The sequence below is a fragment of the Molothrus ater genome, chromosome 1 (assembly GCF_012460135.2).
Source record: "Molothrus ater isolate BHLD 08-10-18 breed brown headed cowbird chromosome 1, BPBGC_Mater_1.1, whole genome shotgun sequence".
NCBI lineage: Eukaryota > Metazoa > Chordata > Aves > Passeriformes > Icteridae > Molothrus > Molothrus ater.
In genome coordinates, this window is record NC_050478.2 from 133,877,200 (window position 1) to 133,897,411 (window position 20,212).

Here is a 20,212-nt window from a genome sequence, read left to right on the forward strand (position 1 = left end):
AGCCCCCGGGCCCCGCCCCAGCCCCCGGGCCCCGCCCCAGCCCCCGGGCCCCGCCCCAGCCCCCGGGCCCCGCCCCAGCCCCCGGGCCCCTTCCCGGCCTCTTCCCGGCCCCGCCCCAGCTCCGGCTCCGCCCTGGCCCCGTCTCGGCCTCGCCCCAGCCTTGGCCCCGCCCCCGGCCCCGCCTCTGCCCCGCCCGCCTCCCTCTCGGCCCAGCTCGCCCAGCTCCCGGCCCCGCCCCGCGCACGCGCGCCGGCCCACGGCTGCGGAGGTAGCGCGAGGCCAGTAGGCGGCGCCCTCGGTCGCGTCCCTCCCCTTATCCCGGCCCGGCGCGCGGGATCGCGGCGGCAGCGGCAGATCCCGGGATTTTCTCTCCCCGGCCCGGCCTTGTCCGGGTCGCCGGGGGCTGCCGGGCGGAGCTCCAGGATGTGGAAGCTGGTGCCCGCTTCGGGAAAAGGTGAGGGAACGCCAGACGCCTCCGCCGCTCCGGCGGGCTGGGCCCCGGCACTGCGGGCCCCTCGCCGCCCCTTCCGCCGCTGCGCGGTCCCCGGGCGTGCCGGGCTGATGGCTGCCCCGGGGCTGATGGCTGCCCCGGGGCTGATGGCTGCCCCGGGGCTGATGGCTGCCCCGGGGCTGATGGCTGCCCCGGGGCTGATGGCTGCCCCGGGGCTGATGGCTGCCCCGGGGCTGATGGCTGCCCCGGGGCTGATGGCTGCCCCGGGGCTGGCTCCAGCCGGGCGGGCGTGTCCGTCCTGCCTCGGGCCGATGCTGATCTAAATCCTGGTCGCTCGGTGCGTTCGTCCTTGCCGAAGCCTCCGTATTTCCCTGGAGCACTGCCGACCACAGCGCCTGCTAAACCCAGTAGGGCTGCTTTTCGAACCCGTGTGGGATGTCTTAGGGTGCTGCAGGCTACAGAGTCCTGCTTTGAAATACCTGGAGAGTTGAACTCTGAGGCAGCAGCCGCAGAAACGATGTGTAACTATTGTGTTGATGTTTCAAGGACCAAGTGTTGAACTTCATGGCGTTTCTTGCATGGAGAGTTTTGAAACTAAATCTCCTCTATACTCTTCTTTGTTTTCTTGTCGATAGGAACTTTAATAATAAGTCTCGTGTAATACGTATATTTCTTCCTAAGTGCTTGTAAGGAACAGACTTAACACAACTGCATCTGCTCTATTTCCTGGTTCACTGGGAGGAAATTTTGCGTGTTTATTTCCTGGTGGATACAGCAGCTAATCATGTTGAAATGAACTGATTTACCTCTTACTGCTTAGAGAGCTCTTGAGTGAATCAAAACACTCTTCATTCTATCCAGAATGATAATTTCTGCACAGTTCATATTTTGAAAGTTATTTGCCAGGGTCGATAACTGGAATCTAACTTTACGTACTTGTATTCATCAAGGAACGTTTTTGTTTCTGTTGACCAGTGGTAGCACACCTTCGGGAGGTCAAGCCATTCACTGGGAAGCCACCACTGGGTCCAGGTGACAGGTACAAAGCTTAAGCATTGGTCAGAGGCTGGACTTACTAAGTGTCAATTTGATTTCCATGAAGATCTCCTTACATTCATTAGGAAGATATTTTCCTCTGAACCTCTTAATCAGTTATGTGAATAAATAATAAAATCTCAAAAAATCAGGTACCCTTATAAAGGTGTTTTAGAAAACCTATCTTACATTGAGGGTTTTTTTTATTCTAGATGTTGCACTTAATCTTCAATAAAGTATTGGTGAAAATATATTGTCCTTAAAAAAATTGTGCTGCCACTTTTGAAACTGATTTATCATAAAATGTAACCTTTTATAATGGACAGAGCAAGGGAGCAAGAAAGAAAGAAAGAGGTTTTGTCTATAAGCTAAATGGATAATTCTAATCAGAATCACAGAATTCAGAGTCACAGAATAGTCTAAGTTGGAAGGATCATTGAGTCCAGTTCTTAAGTGAATGGCACATATGGGGATAAAACCCACAACCTTGGCATTGTTGGCACCATGCTCTGACCATAAATGATGCATGGCAAAGCTGAGGTTTAGATGTACTACAGACTTCTCAATGTCTCTCCCATGTGCTTCAGGTATTTTGGTGGGGTTTTTTTCTAAATCGTTATTTTTCTGTCTCTTGTTGATTTCCAGGAGAGCCCTATCGGCTTTTAAGCGGTGTAGAATATGTTGTTGGACGCAGGAACTGCACAATTTTAATTCAGGATGATCAGTCCATCAGCCGAAGTCACGCAGTTCTGACCGTAAGTCGGCCTGAAACAAGCCCTGTAAGTAGCCACCATTTTACTGCATTATCAGTGCTCTGTGGGGGTGATCCGGGCTGCCATGACCATGCATGCTCTCATTTTGCTCTCACCAGTTTTATGCTTGGAGTAGAACCATTGATCACCTGTAGTTTATTTTTTTTAATCTTGAAATTTGTTTTTTTTTTTTTCCTTAGGTTTGTTTGCTTTCATTGAGGAATTTTGTGGCATAATTTTAGTAGTCCAAGCTTCCTTTTATGCAAAGATTCACTAGGAATTTGTATTAAATAATCATAGCAGGAAAATGATGCAATTAAGTTTCATTACGCAGATAAATTTTAGGTTCTGGGAAGTGCTTTAGTTGTTTTACTGCAGACTTAGCTTCTGTTTCATTTCACATCATTAATTCTGTATTTGCTTAGGGCATGGAAAAGAAAAATATACCAAGGAGAATTAGCAATCAGCAATTTACTGTCACTAAGTGTTGTGACAGTTACAGATGTTTTGAAGCCAGTCAACAGAAATTTCATTTATGTAACCTTATGTAGTGTTTAAAATAAAACATGTAAAATATATTTGTGCCTTTAATACTGCAAATACGGAGTGAGTCCAGTGGAGGGCTGTGAAGATAATGAGGGGACAGGAGCACCTCAGTTGTGAGGAAAGGCTGAGGCATCTGGGCCTGTTCAGCCTTGAGAAGAGACAGCTGAGATGGGGCCTCATCCATGTCTGTCAGTAGCTGGGAGGGTGTCAAGAGGAGGGAGCCAGGCTCTTGGTGGTGCCAAACAGTAGGAATGACAGAAACTGGGACACAGAATGTTCCACCTGAAAACACAAGAACTTTACTGTGAGAGTGACTCAGCACTGGAGCAGGGTGCCCAGAGGGGTTATGGAGTCTCTACTCTGGATACTCCAAAGGAACCTGGAGACAATCCCAAGTAGCATTCTATAAGGAAACCTGCTCCAACAGGCAGCTTGGATTAGATCACCTCCAGTGGTCCCTTCACACCTGATCCATTCTGTCTAGTAGCATATAACTGCACGGCAGAATTTCATAAAAACAAGCTGTCAGTGTTCTCATTGGCTTGTGAGCCACTTAGGAAATCTGACAGTATCTAACCTCTTCTCAAGAGACGCTGGTGTCTCCATGTCCTGCAGTTCAGGGAAGACTAGCATTCCTCATGGAAGGAAGCACAAGAAAGTGCCCTCAGGTGACCTCAGGCTTTTACTTGCTGTTCAGCCTGATGCCCAGGATAGAACTGTGTGGTAGGTGAAAACATAATAAATCTCAGAGCCTTGCTAAATTGCACTAGCTCAGGCTTTGGGACAGTGAATGACTGCCATGCACAGTCTGGCAGTGCTATCTCTAAGATAAAGTGCTATCTCCAAAAAGACTAAGTGTAAGAAGCACAAAAGTTCTAAAGCTAAAAACATGGATATTTTCTCTCATTCCTCTATAGCAAAAAACAGAGATAAATAATTATATACAGCAAGCCTTATTGTCCAAAGTCTTTATATAAGATGATATTTTGTGGGCTGCTTCTTATTTATCCATTGCTTTGATTCACAGTGATAGTAACTTGTTTCTGATAAAACTGTCTCATTCTGATAAACTATATTGGCTTGTTTATGTTTATCTTCAGAGTCAGTCTCTCACAGTACCTGTATTAACAGTAAGAGATACATCCAAGTATGGCACTTTTGTTAATGGATCAAAACTCAATGGTGCTTCAGTGTCTTTGCAGTCTGGTGACAGAATCAACTTTGGAGTCTTTGAGAGCAAGTTTAGGTAAGTGTTTTGATTATAAAATATCAAGTAAAAATTAATTTTTTAGAAGAGTATATCATGAAACTTTGCAAGTGTTACAGCAATGATTAATTTTTACAAAGCAAAGGAGGTACATAGTATTTTGCCCGTGTTCCACATCTGCTTCTGAAATAGTTTTCTATTATATTTTTGCATAATTTATTTTGACACTAGGAGATTAAAATTGTAGATAAGAAAACATTGGCATTTTAGAAGATAATGTGTCATGTACAGAGAGTGTTTAAAGGCTCTTTTAGGGAAAGAACAAAATCCTACACCAAATGAGAAGAAGGGAGAAAGGTTTAGAGTTTGTTGGAGCCCTTGTTAGAACGTAATGAGAAAAGAACTGGCATTGCAGGAGGATGTGAAACCAACTTGATTTTTTTTTCCAAATTTAACATGGTAGCCAGTACTATCTGTTTATTTACTGGAAGAATTCTAAAAATGAAGTAGCAGATAAATAGAAAAAGTCTAATTACCATTAAAATCAATGTTAAAGTAACCAGAAGGTGGCTTTGTGCCTTGAAATTTTATTCAGTTTTACCAATGCTGTTGGTATTATTTATTGTTAGAAAAAACTTGGCATTCTCCTCCTATTACTACAGTATTTTTTTTTAATATTTTAGGTAAACATACCTGAAACATGATACAGGAATCATACCATGAGACCAGATACATCATGGCTATTGTACTAGAAAGTCTGCAAAGTAGAAGGAAATTTAAATAATCTAAAAATGAAATAATATAATTTGATATGGAAGATCTAAAATAGATATAAAGGCTTATGGTCAAGGATAATGGACATGTTAGGAAACTTACTTGAAATTGCATTTTATGACATTTGTATTTTGAAGTGTTGATCGGTTGGTCACCTGTCCTCTTGAGCATACTTTTGCTTTTGGAGGCACACATTCAAATTTCTTTTGGATATTCCCAGACCTTGCTCTATTCTTGAGGCACTAATTCTATGTGATGTCTGTAAGAGGGCCACAAGTCCATAGAAATATTTCAGGTCAAATTGACAGTAATTTTTCTGAATAAAAATTAGTATTTTGTTTCTTCAGGAAATTTTAAAGCAGGAAGATTTTACTTTGATCTAGATTAGAGTATGGGTCTTCTATTTTTTTTCCTTCAGAGTTCCATGAGATACAAAGTATGATAGTTAAGTCAGCTCTGTTTATCATGATGATTGGCTGAGTTAACTTAAGCGATTCTCTCTTTGCAGAGTGGAATATGAACCTTTGGTTGTCTGCTCCTCATGTTTAGATGTAGCTCAGAAAAATGCTTTAAATCAAGCCATCCAGCAGCTTGGAGGCCTTGTAGTCAATGAATGGACAAAAGAATGTACCCACCTTGTAATGGTATCAGTAAAAGTTACTGTTAAGGTATGTTGAGCTTTTGCCTGTTGATAGCATTGTTTTGCAGTTTTCCCACAACTGCTAATTAAATTCTAGAGCTGTTCAAGACTTTTCTCTGCAAAACTGTAGTCAACTCTTCTTTCTCCAAGTTTAGAAGATGTGTATGTCAACATGAGGTTGAAGGGAAAGAAAACAAAAAGCCAATTTTGAAGACTTAGGGGTTTTTATTAGTTACCTTCTACGTTTTCATAACTTTAATCAAGACACCAATTAAAAGCTAGGCTCTTAAAAGCAAAACAATTCTAGAAGCACAAATCAGTATTGTTTTATTTTCCACATCTTAGATCTTAAAAAGCTAATGTCAGTTGAACCATATTTTCTTTGAACTTTTACTATGAAGTAAATTTGTATTTTCTGTTTTTTCAGACTATATGTGCTTTGATTTGTGCTCGACCAATTATAAAACCAGAGTTTTTTTCTGAATTAATCAGAGCTGTTCAGTCCAGGCAACAGTTGCCAAATCATGTAAGGTAAGTTGCCAAATCATTATGTTTACTGTGTTGCAGAATGAAATTTATGGGAGTGAGATTATCAGATAACTACACATTTATCTGATGACTTTTACATAGTACACAATTCATAGTAATTTTATTTGTGGAGGAATGCTTAATATGAGTAACATTTTAATATTCCAGCAATTTTATTGTTCTCATCTCTAGAGTTATAAAATGAGCTCTGTAATTGACTCTATGCTTAGAGATGTTACTGTCTCTGAAAGGGAACTTGTTTGTTGGTATTTAAATGTTGCTTCAAACACTTTTGGGAATTGATACATAAAAATAAAGAAATTACACTTTTATAAAAGAAATTGTTTCAAGTTTGTTTCATTATCTAGATGTGTTTTTCCAGTGTGCTGTTAGTTACTGAGTTTACTGTAAACTTCGGTCAGAACAGAGTTAGCCTGACCATTGAATTCTCTGAAATAGAAGAGGTTTTTAATTATCTGTTGAGAGATGAAGTGAGACTAATGTGCATTGGCTTTCACTAAATGAGAATAGAATATTCATTGTTTTCATGGTTAAATTAACTTCAAAAGGAAATTCTTAATTTGGAATCAATAAATACTGCAGAATAGCTCTCTCGGTTATTTTCTTGATGTGAGAAAGTGTAAAATAGTCATAATATCGTATGTGACAATTTCATCTGAGCCCATATTGCTACTCGTTTTACCTTGAAAAGGGAGACATTTGTGTTTTGTTTGAGGGTTGTGGTTGTTGGTTTTTTTATTGTATGAACAAATGGTTTATACAGGTTAGAAATTCCCACTATGTATATACATTCATATAAGCATAAATATGCATATATGTTAGGAAATGGCAATTTATTTTCTTTAGTAGGTGTGGTAGTAGCCATTGGTAGAACAGTTTGAAGACTGAGGCTGGGTACATAGTAAACTATGTAGAGTTTTATTTTTGCCTAATATATTTCCCAGCTAAAGTCCTGCTCGGGTTCCCTGTATTGGATGAACTAATAGAGAATCTGCAGAGTGAATCCCTTCTGTTCTCCATCCCACCAGCAAAAAAAGTGTATTTGTCTGCTGTCAGGTTGTAGGCTGTTCTCGAGTGTGGTGGTACACAATTTAAAACAGTAAAAGAGAATGAGAGGTGACTGTCCACGCATGAAGAGTAGAGGAAGCAGGATGACTAATTTTTTGTGGAGTTTTACTATTATTTAGAGTAAGTGCAGAATGAAGCTGGAGTCTCATTTGTCAGTATTGTTAGTAAGAATGTGGATATGTGTACAGAAGATTGGGTGAATGCATTTCTTAGAGCGTTTTCTTAGTTACTGAAGTAGAAAGTCTTGGTCTTGTCTTTGATGTTGAGAAATTGGGGGCTCTGTTTCTTCTTAACAATCTCTTGAAAATTATCTATCTAAGTAGTTTTAACAGAGAAATGTAGGATTTTAACTTCAGAACTTTAAAACAGAAAGGACTGTGAGTCAGTACTGATAAGCAAATCTGAATTTTTTAACTATTATTTTCTGTTCTTGCAGCTTTTATCCTCCAGTTGATGAGCCTTCCATTGGCAGTGATAACTTGGATTTATCTGAGCATCATGAAAGGAAAAAAATATTCAGTGGAAAAACGTTTGTATTTCTAACTGCCAAGCAGGTAATCAGGCTTTAGATTGCAAAAATATTGCAGGGATTCAGGTTTATTCACTCTGAAATCACACTCATTCTGGGTTCATCAGGAAAGAAGGATTTCCTATGGCACACATATTTCCTATGGCCTAAGCAAGATAAAATGTAGAGAAGGTCCAGAACATATTACATCTGCAGTAGTGCATCAGTGAGAAGCACTACACTGATAGTTCTGTATTCTGATACCTCTGAACTGACTGCATTCTAAGATTTTTTTTTTGCATTCTCTTTATAGCACAAGAAACTGGGTCCAGCAGTTGTTCTTGGAGGAGGGGAAGTAAAGTTGATGACAGAAGGAAGAAAAGAAATGCCTTTACTACTTTCTCCTGAAGTTTGTGTAGTTGATGTGGGTTTGGCAAACTCTCAGATCTCAGGATCTGCCTCTATGACAAACTGGACTGATTCCATTCTGACTGACTTGGAAAGGTGCAGCATTGTTCTCTTGTACAGCGGTAGGGTAATTTCAGAACTTCTACAGAGACTTGGTCATGGTGTTAGCATACATATTTAAGCAGGAGGCTGCTTATAAAGGGGTCATTTTTACATTGTTCTAAGTATTTAGCAGAGTAACTAAAGAAAGAACTTGGCAGTTCTGTGAGGATTTGATGGAATTCCTGCTTTCTTCTTTTTATTATTTTTTTGTAGAACTCAGTTCTACAGAAATTCATTGTAATGAAGCTGCTTTAAAATTACAGACAGCAAATAGTTCCTCTTCTACTGTTTAAAAGAAGTTAAAATTAATATATTCTAAGAATTCAAAATAGATATTTTATGATATTTCATTGTTATTGTATGATATTTCATTGTTGATATTTCATTTATATGTATTTCATCAAAAGGAGATGAGATGGCACCTTGAGGTCATGTGGTTCACTGTTGTATAATTATTTGTACAGTGTTTTTAAAGAACAGCTTCTATTTAATGAAAATTACTTTTTGTTTTGGTGGTAGGTTTTGTTTGAGAGGGCAGACCGCATATATTATAAATGTTAGGATTATCATTATGCCATTTTATTAAAACAATGAAACAAAATCCTAATCCTAACACATAAACCTCGTTCCCCTAAATTTTCCTGCTAGGTAGAGAAGACAGTACTCAATCTCTCCTCATGACTGTAGTACAGAAGATTTGTGGGGGAAGGATGCCTGACTTGTAAGAAGTGGTCAGATTTTTCAAGTCTCTTTTCACACATTTTTGAATCAGAAGTAGAGCATAAATGGTTATATGCCCAAAAATCAGGAAAGGAGAAATGTATGGGCCAGATTACTGGAGCTAGACAGTAGCTACAGCAGCAGGAAACAGGGAAGTTCACACATATAGGACATGGCTCTAATGAAGGATAATTGTGCTCACTTACTGTATTGAGAAAAAAGGTAGTGTTTTTTGGAGGCTGATTTTTTTTGGAGGAAGAATGGAACATTTTGTACTTTGCCATACCTGTGGTCATTTGCCTGTTCGTCTTTCAATCTGTACTGAAAAAGCTTTTTTTTTTTTTATTTGTATATTAACAGTAAGAATCTTAGGGCTATTCCAGAGGCAGAAATTGGATTGGCAGTTATCTTCATGTCTACAGAAAAGTACTGCAACCCTCAAAAGCAGCCTGCTTCCAAAGGTAACTGGAAGAAGGGTAGTAATAAGTTAACAGCCTCAAAGAAGCAGTATTTGTTTTTGTGTTGGAACATCAATCATAACGTTCAAGTTGTTCTGTTTTGCAAGACCACTAAAAAGGAGAGACATTCTATGAAAAATGTATACAACTCCAAAGAGGTAATTGGTTTTTAATGGTCTTGCAGTAAATTGCAATGAAAATTATATTACTCTTACGTAAATAAAAAGTGGATCTAAAACTAGCCTAAAAGGCAGACACATAGAACAGTGACCTTGAAAGAAGTTACTTTAAAAACATCTGAAGTTCATATTTTTAGTGATGACTGAATTCATATGTATGTAGTAGTTTGAATTCCATGCTATTCTGTCTTTTCCTAAAAGACTGGAGTAATCAGGGACTTAAAGATGAATTTCAGAAATCAAGAGAATAAGAATGGAAGCAATTTGTTAAAGCTTGTTTTTTTTTCTTTTTTGCCCTTTACTCTAAACAGAATTTGCTTTAGGAAAATACAGACATCTCCTGTGCAGAGAGATTCAAAACTAAAACTAATCTTTCCATAAGTTAAGACAATGAGACATGATCACCACATTTGCTGCAGTAGTAGTTTGGGAGTGGACATTCCAAGTTTTGACTAGAAGCTTGTATTTGCTAATGCGGTAATAACAAAAGTCTTGGAGAGACAGAAAGAGGTTTTGTTTCTCTCTTTTCATGCCTCTTCATATTATTCTATGTTTTGTTGCTATGAAATTTTCAGAATAATGTTTTATAGATTCTGGTTTGTTCTACAAAATGTTGTATCAGGTAGAAAATAAAAGAAAAAAATCAAAGAACAACCCCCGTAAGTTTGTCTTTACATGCAGGAATGTTACTTGCTTGAAAATGTATTTTGAATAGAGAAGGACATCTATGCAATACTGGCAGAGATGCTGATTCCTGTTTCCAGTCTGAACAATTTAAGTGGATAAAAGTTAAATTGTCTGAAATTGTGTAAACAGACTATATATCAGAGTTTAAAGGGAGCAGGGTTTAAAATTGAAAAAACCTGTGTCCCAGATACAATAATCACATTAGAGATCATCATAAAGGATTAATATAAGGAATTTTATGCTCTGACAGTTTTGCATGATCTATATATTGTATGATATATATTTTATTTTTTTGCATAAAATATATACCCCATGATTTTTAAAGTACATTATGTACATATTGGTATATGATTTCTCATTATGTTTCATTTTTATTTAAGCAGAATTTCATTATTTAATCAGTAGAATATTTAACTAAATCTGAATTCCAGAATATGGTCCTTTAGAACTATTGCTGTCAGTTTTTTTAAAATTAATAAATCTGCTTCTTTTTTAATGAAAACTGCTTTAAGACCATTTTACAGAGATCTCACACGATCAGGTAGTAATGTGAAATAGCACATGCAAAGAATCACAGATGTGATATTAACCTGCTGATTCTTCTCTTGTGTTGGTCTTGCAGCTGTACCTGAAAGTTCTGCATCAGCTGTCGTAGGCCAAGCCATTTCCCAGAGTCTGGCTGTGGATGAAACCATAATGCCAACTGCTGCAGATGGCAGCTCCTTACACATAGCTGATACAGAAGAGCAGACATGGTAAAGTATTCATGGCAATTTCTAAGCTAATACTTGAAAATAGAGCAGTCTTTTATGGCAGAGGAACTGTATCATTGCCGTGGGGAAAGATATACAGGGTTCGAAATGCCATTCACTACATTGCTGTCACTTGTCTGTGGTGAGATAATTTCTGCTTTTGAGTACTAGATTACAGAAAGCATCCCATAGGATTTAGATGACTTTCAAATACACATGTAGATACTGCATATCTGTCTTGACTGTCTGAACTATTAAAAATTTTCAAGCCATTTCACAATTATAAAAATGTATTGATCATAGCAGGTTTCACAGTTTGTTTTTAGCACATTGTTTATAAGTTTATTCAAAGTACAGGTATAGCTTTCTTAAAAAGTGTATCTCTGATTTGATGTATCTCTGGTAACCTCCCATGTGTCATTTAGTATTTCTTTCTTCTCTAATCTAGTATGGAGATAAAGAATACTTCCCAGGTGCATAGACAAAAGAAAATGGCTTTCCAGGATACAACTGGGAAGAAAAGCAGTGGTACAAGTGGCAGTGTAAATGCAGGAACATCGATACCTAGAGGGAACAGAACATCTGGATTCAGTCAAAGAAGTCAGCCTGTCTCACCATCTAAAATTCCAGAAGCTGTCAAACCTTGTGAGAGTGCTTCATGTCATCCAAACCCAATTACAAATTACTTCCAGGTTTCCAGAAAAAGGTACTTGAAATGTTCTTGCCATTACTTCTCTTATTGGTATGTTCATGATGTTTCTGGAAAATTTTAACTCAAGCAATGTACTTTAAATTTGACATATACTTAAAAAGGTATTTAGATCAAATTCCTAGAATAGAAAGCTTTTCCTCAAGGGTACTTTAAATTTCACAATGCAGTCCCTAAAACTCCAGAAGCTGTTATGTTATGGGTACAGCTAATCATACTCAAAAATGCTTTTGTGATTTTTTTTCTGGCTAAGGGAAAGAGCTGAAGAAGAAGAAACATCTGTACCCAAAATAGCAAAATTGGAGGAAAGGTCATCACCTCTTCCCAAGTGCACTGAATCCACAACTTCATTGATCTGCAATAGTGAAGCAAAACAGCATCAAAAGAAAAATAACATCCTTGACCCAAACCCAAGTTTTGCAGAAGACATGGGTATGAAGCCTATGAGGGAAAGTGTCAAACTAACAAGTGATAGAACAGACACTAAAACCACTTCTAGAGAAAATCATGCACCAAAAAAGAGAAAGGAATTAGATGATTTATCTGAAGATACAGAATCACTAGAAATTGTGTTTGGAAGTGGAGACATAGACTGGGAAGATCAAATGGCAGATCATGACCAGGAAGCTCAAAGAACTAAACGAAAAAAACGATGTTTGGAAGCCAAAGGAAGCAGGATTCCAGAAGTAACTGTAAATCAGCAAGAGGAGAATAAAGTATTGGTAAGTTTTATATTCTTCTCAGGTGCCTAATCTTGAAATTTGCAACTTTGTTAGAAGGATGCAATTAATTCCTTTAAGGAGGAGGTTGCCTGCATAAAGAAAGTGGCTCTGTAATATTTGTTTGCTTAAATCTCATACATCGATTTTTAGTTCAGAATGATTCATCTTTTACATGTGAACATTGCAGTTTTACACCTGCTAAATGTTTTTTCATTCTTCTGGGCATTTTTTTCTTTGCTTATTGAAAGCTGCTTGTATTCTGAACATTTCCTTTTTTTTTAACTTTATATACTGTAAGTAGAATAGGAGAATATATTTGTAGTCCAAGAAAACTTTTTCATACTGCTTGTTGCTGTGTTAATTACAGTATTGTTATTTATACTAAGATAGTACTCAATTATATTTTTGTAATTAATTTTCTAAAGAAACTTCTAGTTGATCTCTTCTGTTGAATACCACAGTAGTGTCCAACATCTTTTGAGTCTTTTGATATTGTGTGAAAGATTATTAAAATTCCTGTATGAGAAATTTAAAACCGAACCCAACAAAAACAACAGCAAAACCAAAACACAGCTTGTGTTTTTGTGATTATTTTCTTGTTTTTTGTTTTTGACACTAAGGAAATTTTCTAAGAGGTATGAAGAAAACCATACACGTTGAGTTAACAATGATCACTTTGTTTTCCTTTATAAACCTGCTTTTCTTTTTTTCCACCAATGTTGAAAGGTCTAGAGTATTAACAATACAATAGGAATAAGAGCAAAAGTTTATTTTTTATTTAGAATATATATTTTAGCACTTACTGTCCAGTCCATTTACAGTGTAGGCAGTGTTTAAGTGTTTAAAAGTTTGAATGCATGATTAACTGGAATTTGCAAGATTCCTTGGACCACATAAGAATTAGTAATTGTCCATGCATGCTTAGGTCAGAGCAGCTTGACACCTTGTTGATGCTTTACTGGAGCTTGCTTCTGGCAAAGTGTGAACTTTAACTTCATTATTATGCTCTTTTTTTGTGTCTGTTACTAACAGGCAAACTTAAAAAGGCAAGTCCTCTAATATAGAGAATTTTGTTTCTTTCTTTTTACACTATCAGACAGTAGGTACTTTTTATTAGGTCTGAGCATACCGGCAGACTAAAATTGGTGTTTGCAATAGTCTGTTGAATTTTGTTGTTTGGTGCTGGGAAAGTTTTTCTAGTCAAGCTTCTTGTCAGGAAGGAGAAAAACAATCTTATGTGCCACTAAACTGGTACTTTAGCAGATATGCACTTAAAGATTCTGCTGAAAGGAAGTCTTTTCATAGTTTAGTTATGACCTACTTTATTCATGTAAAATACATTTCCAGTGGACTAGGAAGGAGATTTCATTATAAAGGTCCCCAGGCAAATTTGATAATTGTTTTCTCTAAGTACAGATGCACCTTGTGTATCTGACAAGACAAAGAATGTGAGCAATTGACTCAAAAACTATAAAGTGCATAAAACTGATTTGGTATTTTATCAAATATTGAAAATAATTTATGTAATGCAAATCTAGTTTTAAACTGTAGGACATAATCAACCTGCTGAACACTTTCTTGTCGTGGTAATAAAATGTCCTTTCTACACATATGTACACTTCAAATATCAAATGGAAAATGTTACTTTTTATATTCAAAAGCTTATACAGTTTTCCATACACTTCAAATATCAAATTGAAAATGTTACTTTTTATATTCAAAAGCTTATACAGTTTTCCAGAACCTGACAGAACTTTGAAGATTGTACAGATGGACAAAACTTCCTAGTGTATAAGGAAGAAAGAAAAAAAAAACAAGTTAACAAACAGTAGTGATTTTTTAATAGAGAAAATCTCCAATGATTGTTACAGTGTGCATAAAATCATAAAAAATTAATGTACAGGACAATTTCTTTCCTGTCTAAAGATTTATATTGATTTGAATATGTTTATTCTACCATAAAGAGCAGAAAACAATTCTATGTAATTAAATTTCTATTTCATTTCAGTTTTATATTTTAAACAATTTTTAATCAAATAGAAAGAAGACGAACTTGGATCAGTTCTAACTTCAGAAATGAAAACTGATATCAAGCCGGAGTCTCCAGTCTTGGTAAGGAGCCAGCCAATTGTAAGTTTGAGCAGTGAACTTTAAGAAGCATTACAAAAAGACATCAAAATTTTGCTCTTCATAACATAGTATTTTTGGATCCTGTTTCAGGGTAAAGGAGGTTTGGAGGATTGTACTCCTTAACATAATCCTATGTTATTTTGATTAGTGCAGTCCAGCTTGTAGACTGTGAAAAAAAGTAGTTCATCTGTGTGCTTCTGTAATGGCATTTGGTGGATACTTGAAGGTGACTGAAACTATATGTCACTGTATTAACTCTTTGCTGTCGTTAATAGTTGTACTGATGATTTTCTTAGATTACTACTTAAAGACCTGCCAGGGATGTAATCTTGTCTGCTGTAAGATCACAACTAAAATGGAAGAGATGGAGCATGGGGAAAATAGATGTCATATACAGTGATTAACAGTAGATAGCATGCTGATTTTTTGTAGGTGAGATGAAGGAAGGAGAGGAGAATTGCTTGGAGTGGCAGTGAGGCAGAGGAAAGGAGACTAGGCTGAATTGAACTGAGATAAAAAAAGTTCTGAAGAGATAGAGTGTAGCCAGTCAACAAGGGACAGAATAATACCATTTCACCCACATACAAAAAAAAAGCTCCAAGAAGAGGGAATGCTGAGCAGGTATACCTAAGTGCAGGGTCAGCTCAGATTAAAGGACTTACAGTTATATTTTACTATAAAGCAGCTGTACTGCATCTGGGCTCAGCTGTCCTTGAACATAGTTCAGTGTTACTTGTGAGCTTGTCCTGTGCACAGACTCCTTTGGAATCCACATAGATGTAGCCCCAGGCAGCAAAGTGTGCATGCAAACTTGCTGATGTATGAGCATTCTCATGGACAAGAAAAATTTGATATATTAATCAAATTCAGCCTGCAGCCCGAATGTTGGGCAGATACCTATAGGCTAGAATTGAGCTGAAGATGTTCAACTTTGTCTGCCATGGAGCTTTTAAATACATATTTAAACACAAGCAAAACAAATTTACTCTATTCATAGTATATAAGGACGCTGAGAAGTTTGTACATAATCTTAGCTTCTAGCACTGCTCCTGCTTTCCCTCACTTTTTTGTAATCCTAACTTTTGTTTAGCTCTGCTTATGATAATATCTCTACAGTTTGTACTGTGAGATATGCTGCATGTCTGTTAACACACTTGAATGCTTCTCTTTTTCTTCCTACATAAGAACCACAGCAAACTGCAAGATGAGTCCAGCAATCTTCCTAGCAGGCTTCTGTTGACAGAGTTTAGGTCACTGGTTGTCAGCCATCCAAGACAGAACAGTCATCTCCCTGGAAATAACAGCTATGGGGGAAAGAAAAATTTCAAAATGTTCAAAAAGGTTGGTGTGTTCTTTGAATGGTCACAAGATGGCACTATTTAAAAATACTAAAAAGTAGTATTAGAAATGTAGAAATGTGTTACTAAAGATTTTTTTATAAATTGATAATAACTAAAGAAAGAAATAATTTAAATACCATATTATACTGTAAAAAGTATTTTGTAAATTGACTGAAGAAGTACCAGGTTGACAAAGGCTTACCTTGTGCTAGATTTAGATACTTGTATTCCCTGTTCTAAGCTGTTACTTGGAATAAGTTGGTAAGTGATAACTACCATAACTTCAGTTATACCTCCAAAAGCTAGCAATTCCACTTCTCCAAAGACCTATATATACAGCATAGGCTGATTCAGAATCTTCCATTTTAACTAATAAATCTTGTATTTAGAAATAGAACTAAAGTTGTATCATAAAGAAGGTAAGATGATTGCTTGCTTGGGTCCTGAAGACAATTGCAAAATGATTCATGGTGTTCAGTGTAAAAGTACCACTTCAGCTTATATTAAAAATAAAATAAAAGTAAAATCATATGGTATGAGACGACTAGAAAGGCACTTCAGTAAAATACTCTGTATAGAATGTGATCAGATAATACTACTTGCTGGGAGTATGCTCTCATTTTTAGATAATGTTTTAATTTTGGATAATAGTTTCTTTTCCACTGTTTTGTTACAGATGCTTATGCAGTCTGACAGTAAAATATAAACTGATATTTATTGATATTTCAAACACCACTTAATGCACTATGAAATTAATTTATTATATTTAACTTACCAGATGTATTTTTGTTTGTTTCTTTTGGTAAAAGGAGGGAGTTAATAGCTTTCTGTAAATGCTTTTTTAACTTTTTTAAATATGATCTTTGAATGTTAATCAGAGAAAGACTGCCTGACTTTCTTCTGTGATATCTGAATAGACTTTCTCAATTAGTTAAAATAGATCTTTTATTTGCGCTATGTTTGCCTTGTAGTTGTAAGAATTTATTGTCCAACAGGTAGCTTACCCTGGGGCAGGACAGCTTCCACACATTATTGGAGGATCAGATTTGATTGCTCACCATGCTAAAAAGAATTCAGAACTAGAAGACTGGTTAAGGCAAGAAATGGAGGTAAGAAATTAGTTTTTAAACATGATCAAATAAAAACTTGACTAATGTAAGTGGTCATACCAACCTGTGATCATTACTGCAATACTTCAGGATTTTATTTTTTAGATAAAACCTCAGCTGGTTAGTCATCCACACATGCTCATGGGAGCATGTACAGTAGTAAAGTTACTAAATGTCAGAGGTCAGTGGTAACACTCATCTTTTTCTGGTTATTTAAATTCATTTGGCATGCAACACTCACGTAATCAGAAATATTTATAGAAAGCCAAATCAGTAACCTAAATGAGAACAATCTTTTGATGAGTGAAATAAGCGCTATGTAAACTAGTGACTTGTAAAAATGTGACAGGGAGCTAGGAAGAATTTCTGTGTGGCTACTGTGTTCAAATAGTTCTACAGTACATTTGATATTCTAGTCTTGAATGGAACAGAAAATGCATGAGTAAAACTCTATTGGAGTATACTGAAGAGATGTAGTAAGAACAAATTTAATATTTTTTTCTTTTGTGCATCTCTTTAGATATAGAAGTCCTGAAAAAACACTTATCATGGCAGTTCTTTAGCACTTTCATTTTCGGATAGTTTCCTTAAAAATACTTGCTGATGAGTCATACTGTTTCCACAGCCTGATTGAGATGCAGTTGCATCAACACTTCTTATCTCATTTTTTTAATCTCTGAATATAGATAATGCTAATTACAATTCCCCTTATACACAAATAATCAGATTTAAAAAATTGTATTTCTATAATGGTGCTTAAAACCTAAAAAAACACATTTCTGACCAAAATTGACACCTTTCACAAACAATTCCATTTCATTAGTTGCTAGCAGCAGCCAAATTTGAGTGGTGAAATAACTTGTCTAATGTGAATATGCACTAAATGAAGTACTTAGAGAAAACTTACTTCTTCGGGGAAAACTCTGTTAGTGCAGGAATATTGTTTTTCTAGATAGCTCATTAGAATTATCCTTAACAATCAAATATTAAATCAACTTTGTCAGGAACAGAAACGACATGCAAGAGAAGAATCACTTGCTGATGATCTCTTTAGGTAAGACTTTTATGTTTGTACTTTAAAAATGTGTATTTTTTGCATCACATTTTTTGGACAAATTTTGATTTTAGAAGAGATTACTTTGACTAGTCTTTATAAAATTTCATGTATTCTCATATATAAAATGTAGTCAGAAGTGGTTCAACAATTTCTCTGGGGAAAAAAAACAACCTATTCAGGCTTCATTTAACATGGAAAATGGGAGGAGGTGAGTTGGAGGAGAAAACATGAAAAGATTTCATGACTGTCAGCATCTCTGTAGCCAGTCACAGACAGGTTTGAAGCTGCTGTTGTTCTGATGAGATATTTCCATCATGTATCATCTCCTACTCCTATCTGCTTTATCTCCCCACTCCTCCCCTGCCCATAGAATCCATATCCAGTCCATAGAATCTTCCATAGAATTTGCTGTCCAGAAGATAGTTAAGCATTAGAACAATCATGTTACAATGCTATAACAATAAAATCAAATAACTGTTTTGAGAGTTAATACAGGGACCTCATTTTGTTTTGCAAAAACTTCATTACTTTCTATGTTTTTTATGTGAAGAAACAACTGACCAGTGTTTGACTTCTCACCTCTCATGAATTTGACTAACACCAAAAGTTGTGCATTTGAGTAGAAAAATGTATGTGGTGAAGAAGGATTTTTTTCCTGATTCATTGTCAAACAAACATGATACTAACATACCCATACATGTTAGAGCCATTCAGAAAATCTTACTGCATTAACAACTTGCTCTGATCATTAACAGTTAATAATGGAGAATTTATTTTAAAGGGTATACATTTAAGTTTTGAAGTCTGAGTTGTATAGCAGCAACAGTAACTTCTAATACCTTTCTAGATACATGGTGATGTAATTTTGTTCACAAGTTGTCACATTTTTCTGTCTAAGCATAAAGTCTTGATGAATGAAAGCAGAATTAGTGGAAGTAAAACTGCCTGATCATTCAGATGTGTCTGTAAGTTATTCATGCATGAATACAAAACACATCACAATTTCAAAGAAATGACAGGAATTTGGGAGATGAAGCACAAGTGGAGAAGGCCAAGGGATAGCAGTGTCAAGTAGAGTCAAACTATAAGCATATTGCAGTAAATCAGTAACTATTTAGTATATCCAGAAAGTAGCTCTGAATTTCTAACAGTCAGTCAGAAGCTATATAAAGGTCAAGGTAGGGTGAGGATCTGCTTTATGTAGGAGTAGGAAGCAGCAGAAAGGTTTTGTTTGAATTAGTTGTGGCCAAATGTACATCAATATAAACATACAGGACCCCTTTTCCCTCCCTCCTCTCTTGTTTTTTGTGGTGTCCTTTTCCAGTAAAGAACATACTGTTGGGACATTAAAGGCTTGGAAAAGCTTGTTCATGCATCAGATTTAAAGGCTGTGAGTAGTTAGGAAATCTGAAAATTTCATTAAAAGTTGTCTTAAGTTCATACAGAGGTTCTTGTACCTCATGCATACTTCATTCAAATAGTAGTAACTATAGTTAATTATAGGAGTGTAGTCAGGGAAAGGACTGAGCACTGGCTGTTCCCTTGTTATGAATATGTAATAAAGCTGTTTGCATCACATTGTCTAGCTATATAAACTTTGAATATCATTGTTTTACTTATTTGTAACATAAATTTTATTTTTTTGTTGCAGATATGATCCTAATGTGAAAAGAAGAAGATAAATTGTGACCTGGATTTACAGTGTTTTCCTGGCAAAACCTTTCTGTTTCTTAGGTTTCCTGGTTACAGTGTGTATGATGTTCCTATATGTGACCATTTGAATATCTCTTATTGTAAGACATGTTTTCTAAGTCTTGCTTTTATTAAAGAAAAAGAAAAGTTCCTTTCACTGCTTGGTACTTACAGATTGCACCATTGTCAAGACCTTCCCGTTAGTTACTTCAGAGTAATGCTCAGTAAAATACTGTAGATACTTAGGATTTCATTTTAGGCTATTTCTAATGTTTGGTTATTGGTACTGTTTTGGGGGAAAAAAAGGAAGTTAGCATCAGGCTATTTTTTAGTTTTTTAGAAAGCTTTGTTAATTAGGCATTTTCAAAGGTATTATCTTAAGAATTAAAAATCTATTGAGGCTGAGATGCAACTGGTATTTGATCATGATATGATATGGTTGATAAGATATGATCATTATATGATTCATAATGAACCATTTTTTTTGTGGTTCATTTTATAGAGCATATGCTATTGTTACTTGTACAGAGTATCTTTGAACTGAAAAAAACAGCTTCTTTTTCTCTTGCTTGAACATATTTTCATTTACACCTTTAAATTGGTTTGGTTGAATGTTC

General features: G+C 36.5%; 1 protein-coding gene across 2 annotated transcripts; it reads left to right on the plus strand.

Moving 5' to 3' along the window:
• The first annotated feature begins 324 nt into the window (after window positions 1–324).
• Window positions 325–20,000, plus strand: NBN (nibrin). 2 transcript variants are annotated; one of them, XM_036406014.2, is made up of 16 exons: window positions 325–454; window positions 2,132–2,265; window positions 3,885–4,030; window positions 5,274–5,433; window positions 5,833–5,936; window positions 7,459–7,576; window positions 7,844–8,034; window positions 9,121–9,221; window positions 10,707–10,839; window positions 11,285–11,542; window positions 11,799–12,267; window positions 14,308–14,379; window positions 15,583–15,738; window positions 16,733–16,846; window positions 17,851–17,900; window positions 19,555–20,000. In XM_036406014.2, the coding sequence occupies exons 1-16, from the start codon at window positions 424–426 to the stop codon at window positions 19,583–19,585; spliced, it is 2,268 nt and encodes a 755-aa protein (XP_036261907.1). In that variant the 5' UTR covers window positions 325–423; the 3' UTR covers window positions 19,586–20,000. The 2 variants fall into 2 exon arrangements, with proteins under 2 accessions (XP_036261907.1, XP_054371598.1); XM_054515623.1 differs by lacking the exons at window positions 15,583–15,738; window positions 16,733–16,846; window positions 17,851–17,900; window positions 19,555–20,000 and having other exon boundaries at window positions 14,276–14,353.
• Window positions 20,001–20,212: the final 212 nt, after the last annotated feature.

Excerpts from the sequence above, each read along its gene's own strand:
- NBN (XM_036406014.2), top strand. The coding sequence starts at position 424 with ATGTGGAAGCTGGTGCCCGCTTCGGGAAAAG. Across the intron at positions 10,840-11,284 it reads GATACAGAAGAGCAGACATG|TATGGAGATAAAGAATACTT; the intron begins GTAAAGTATTCA and ends TCTCTAATCTAG. Across the intron at positions 11,543-11,798 it reads TTCCAGGTTTCCAGAAAAAG|GGAAAGAGCTGAAGAAGAAG; the intron begins GTACTTGAAATG and ends TTTCTGGCTAAG.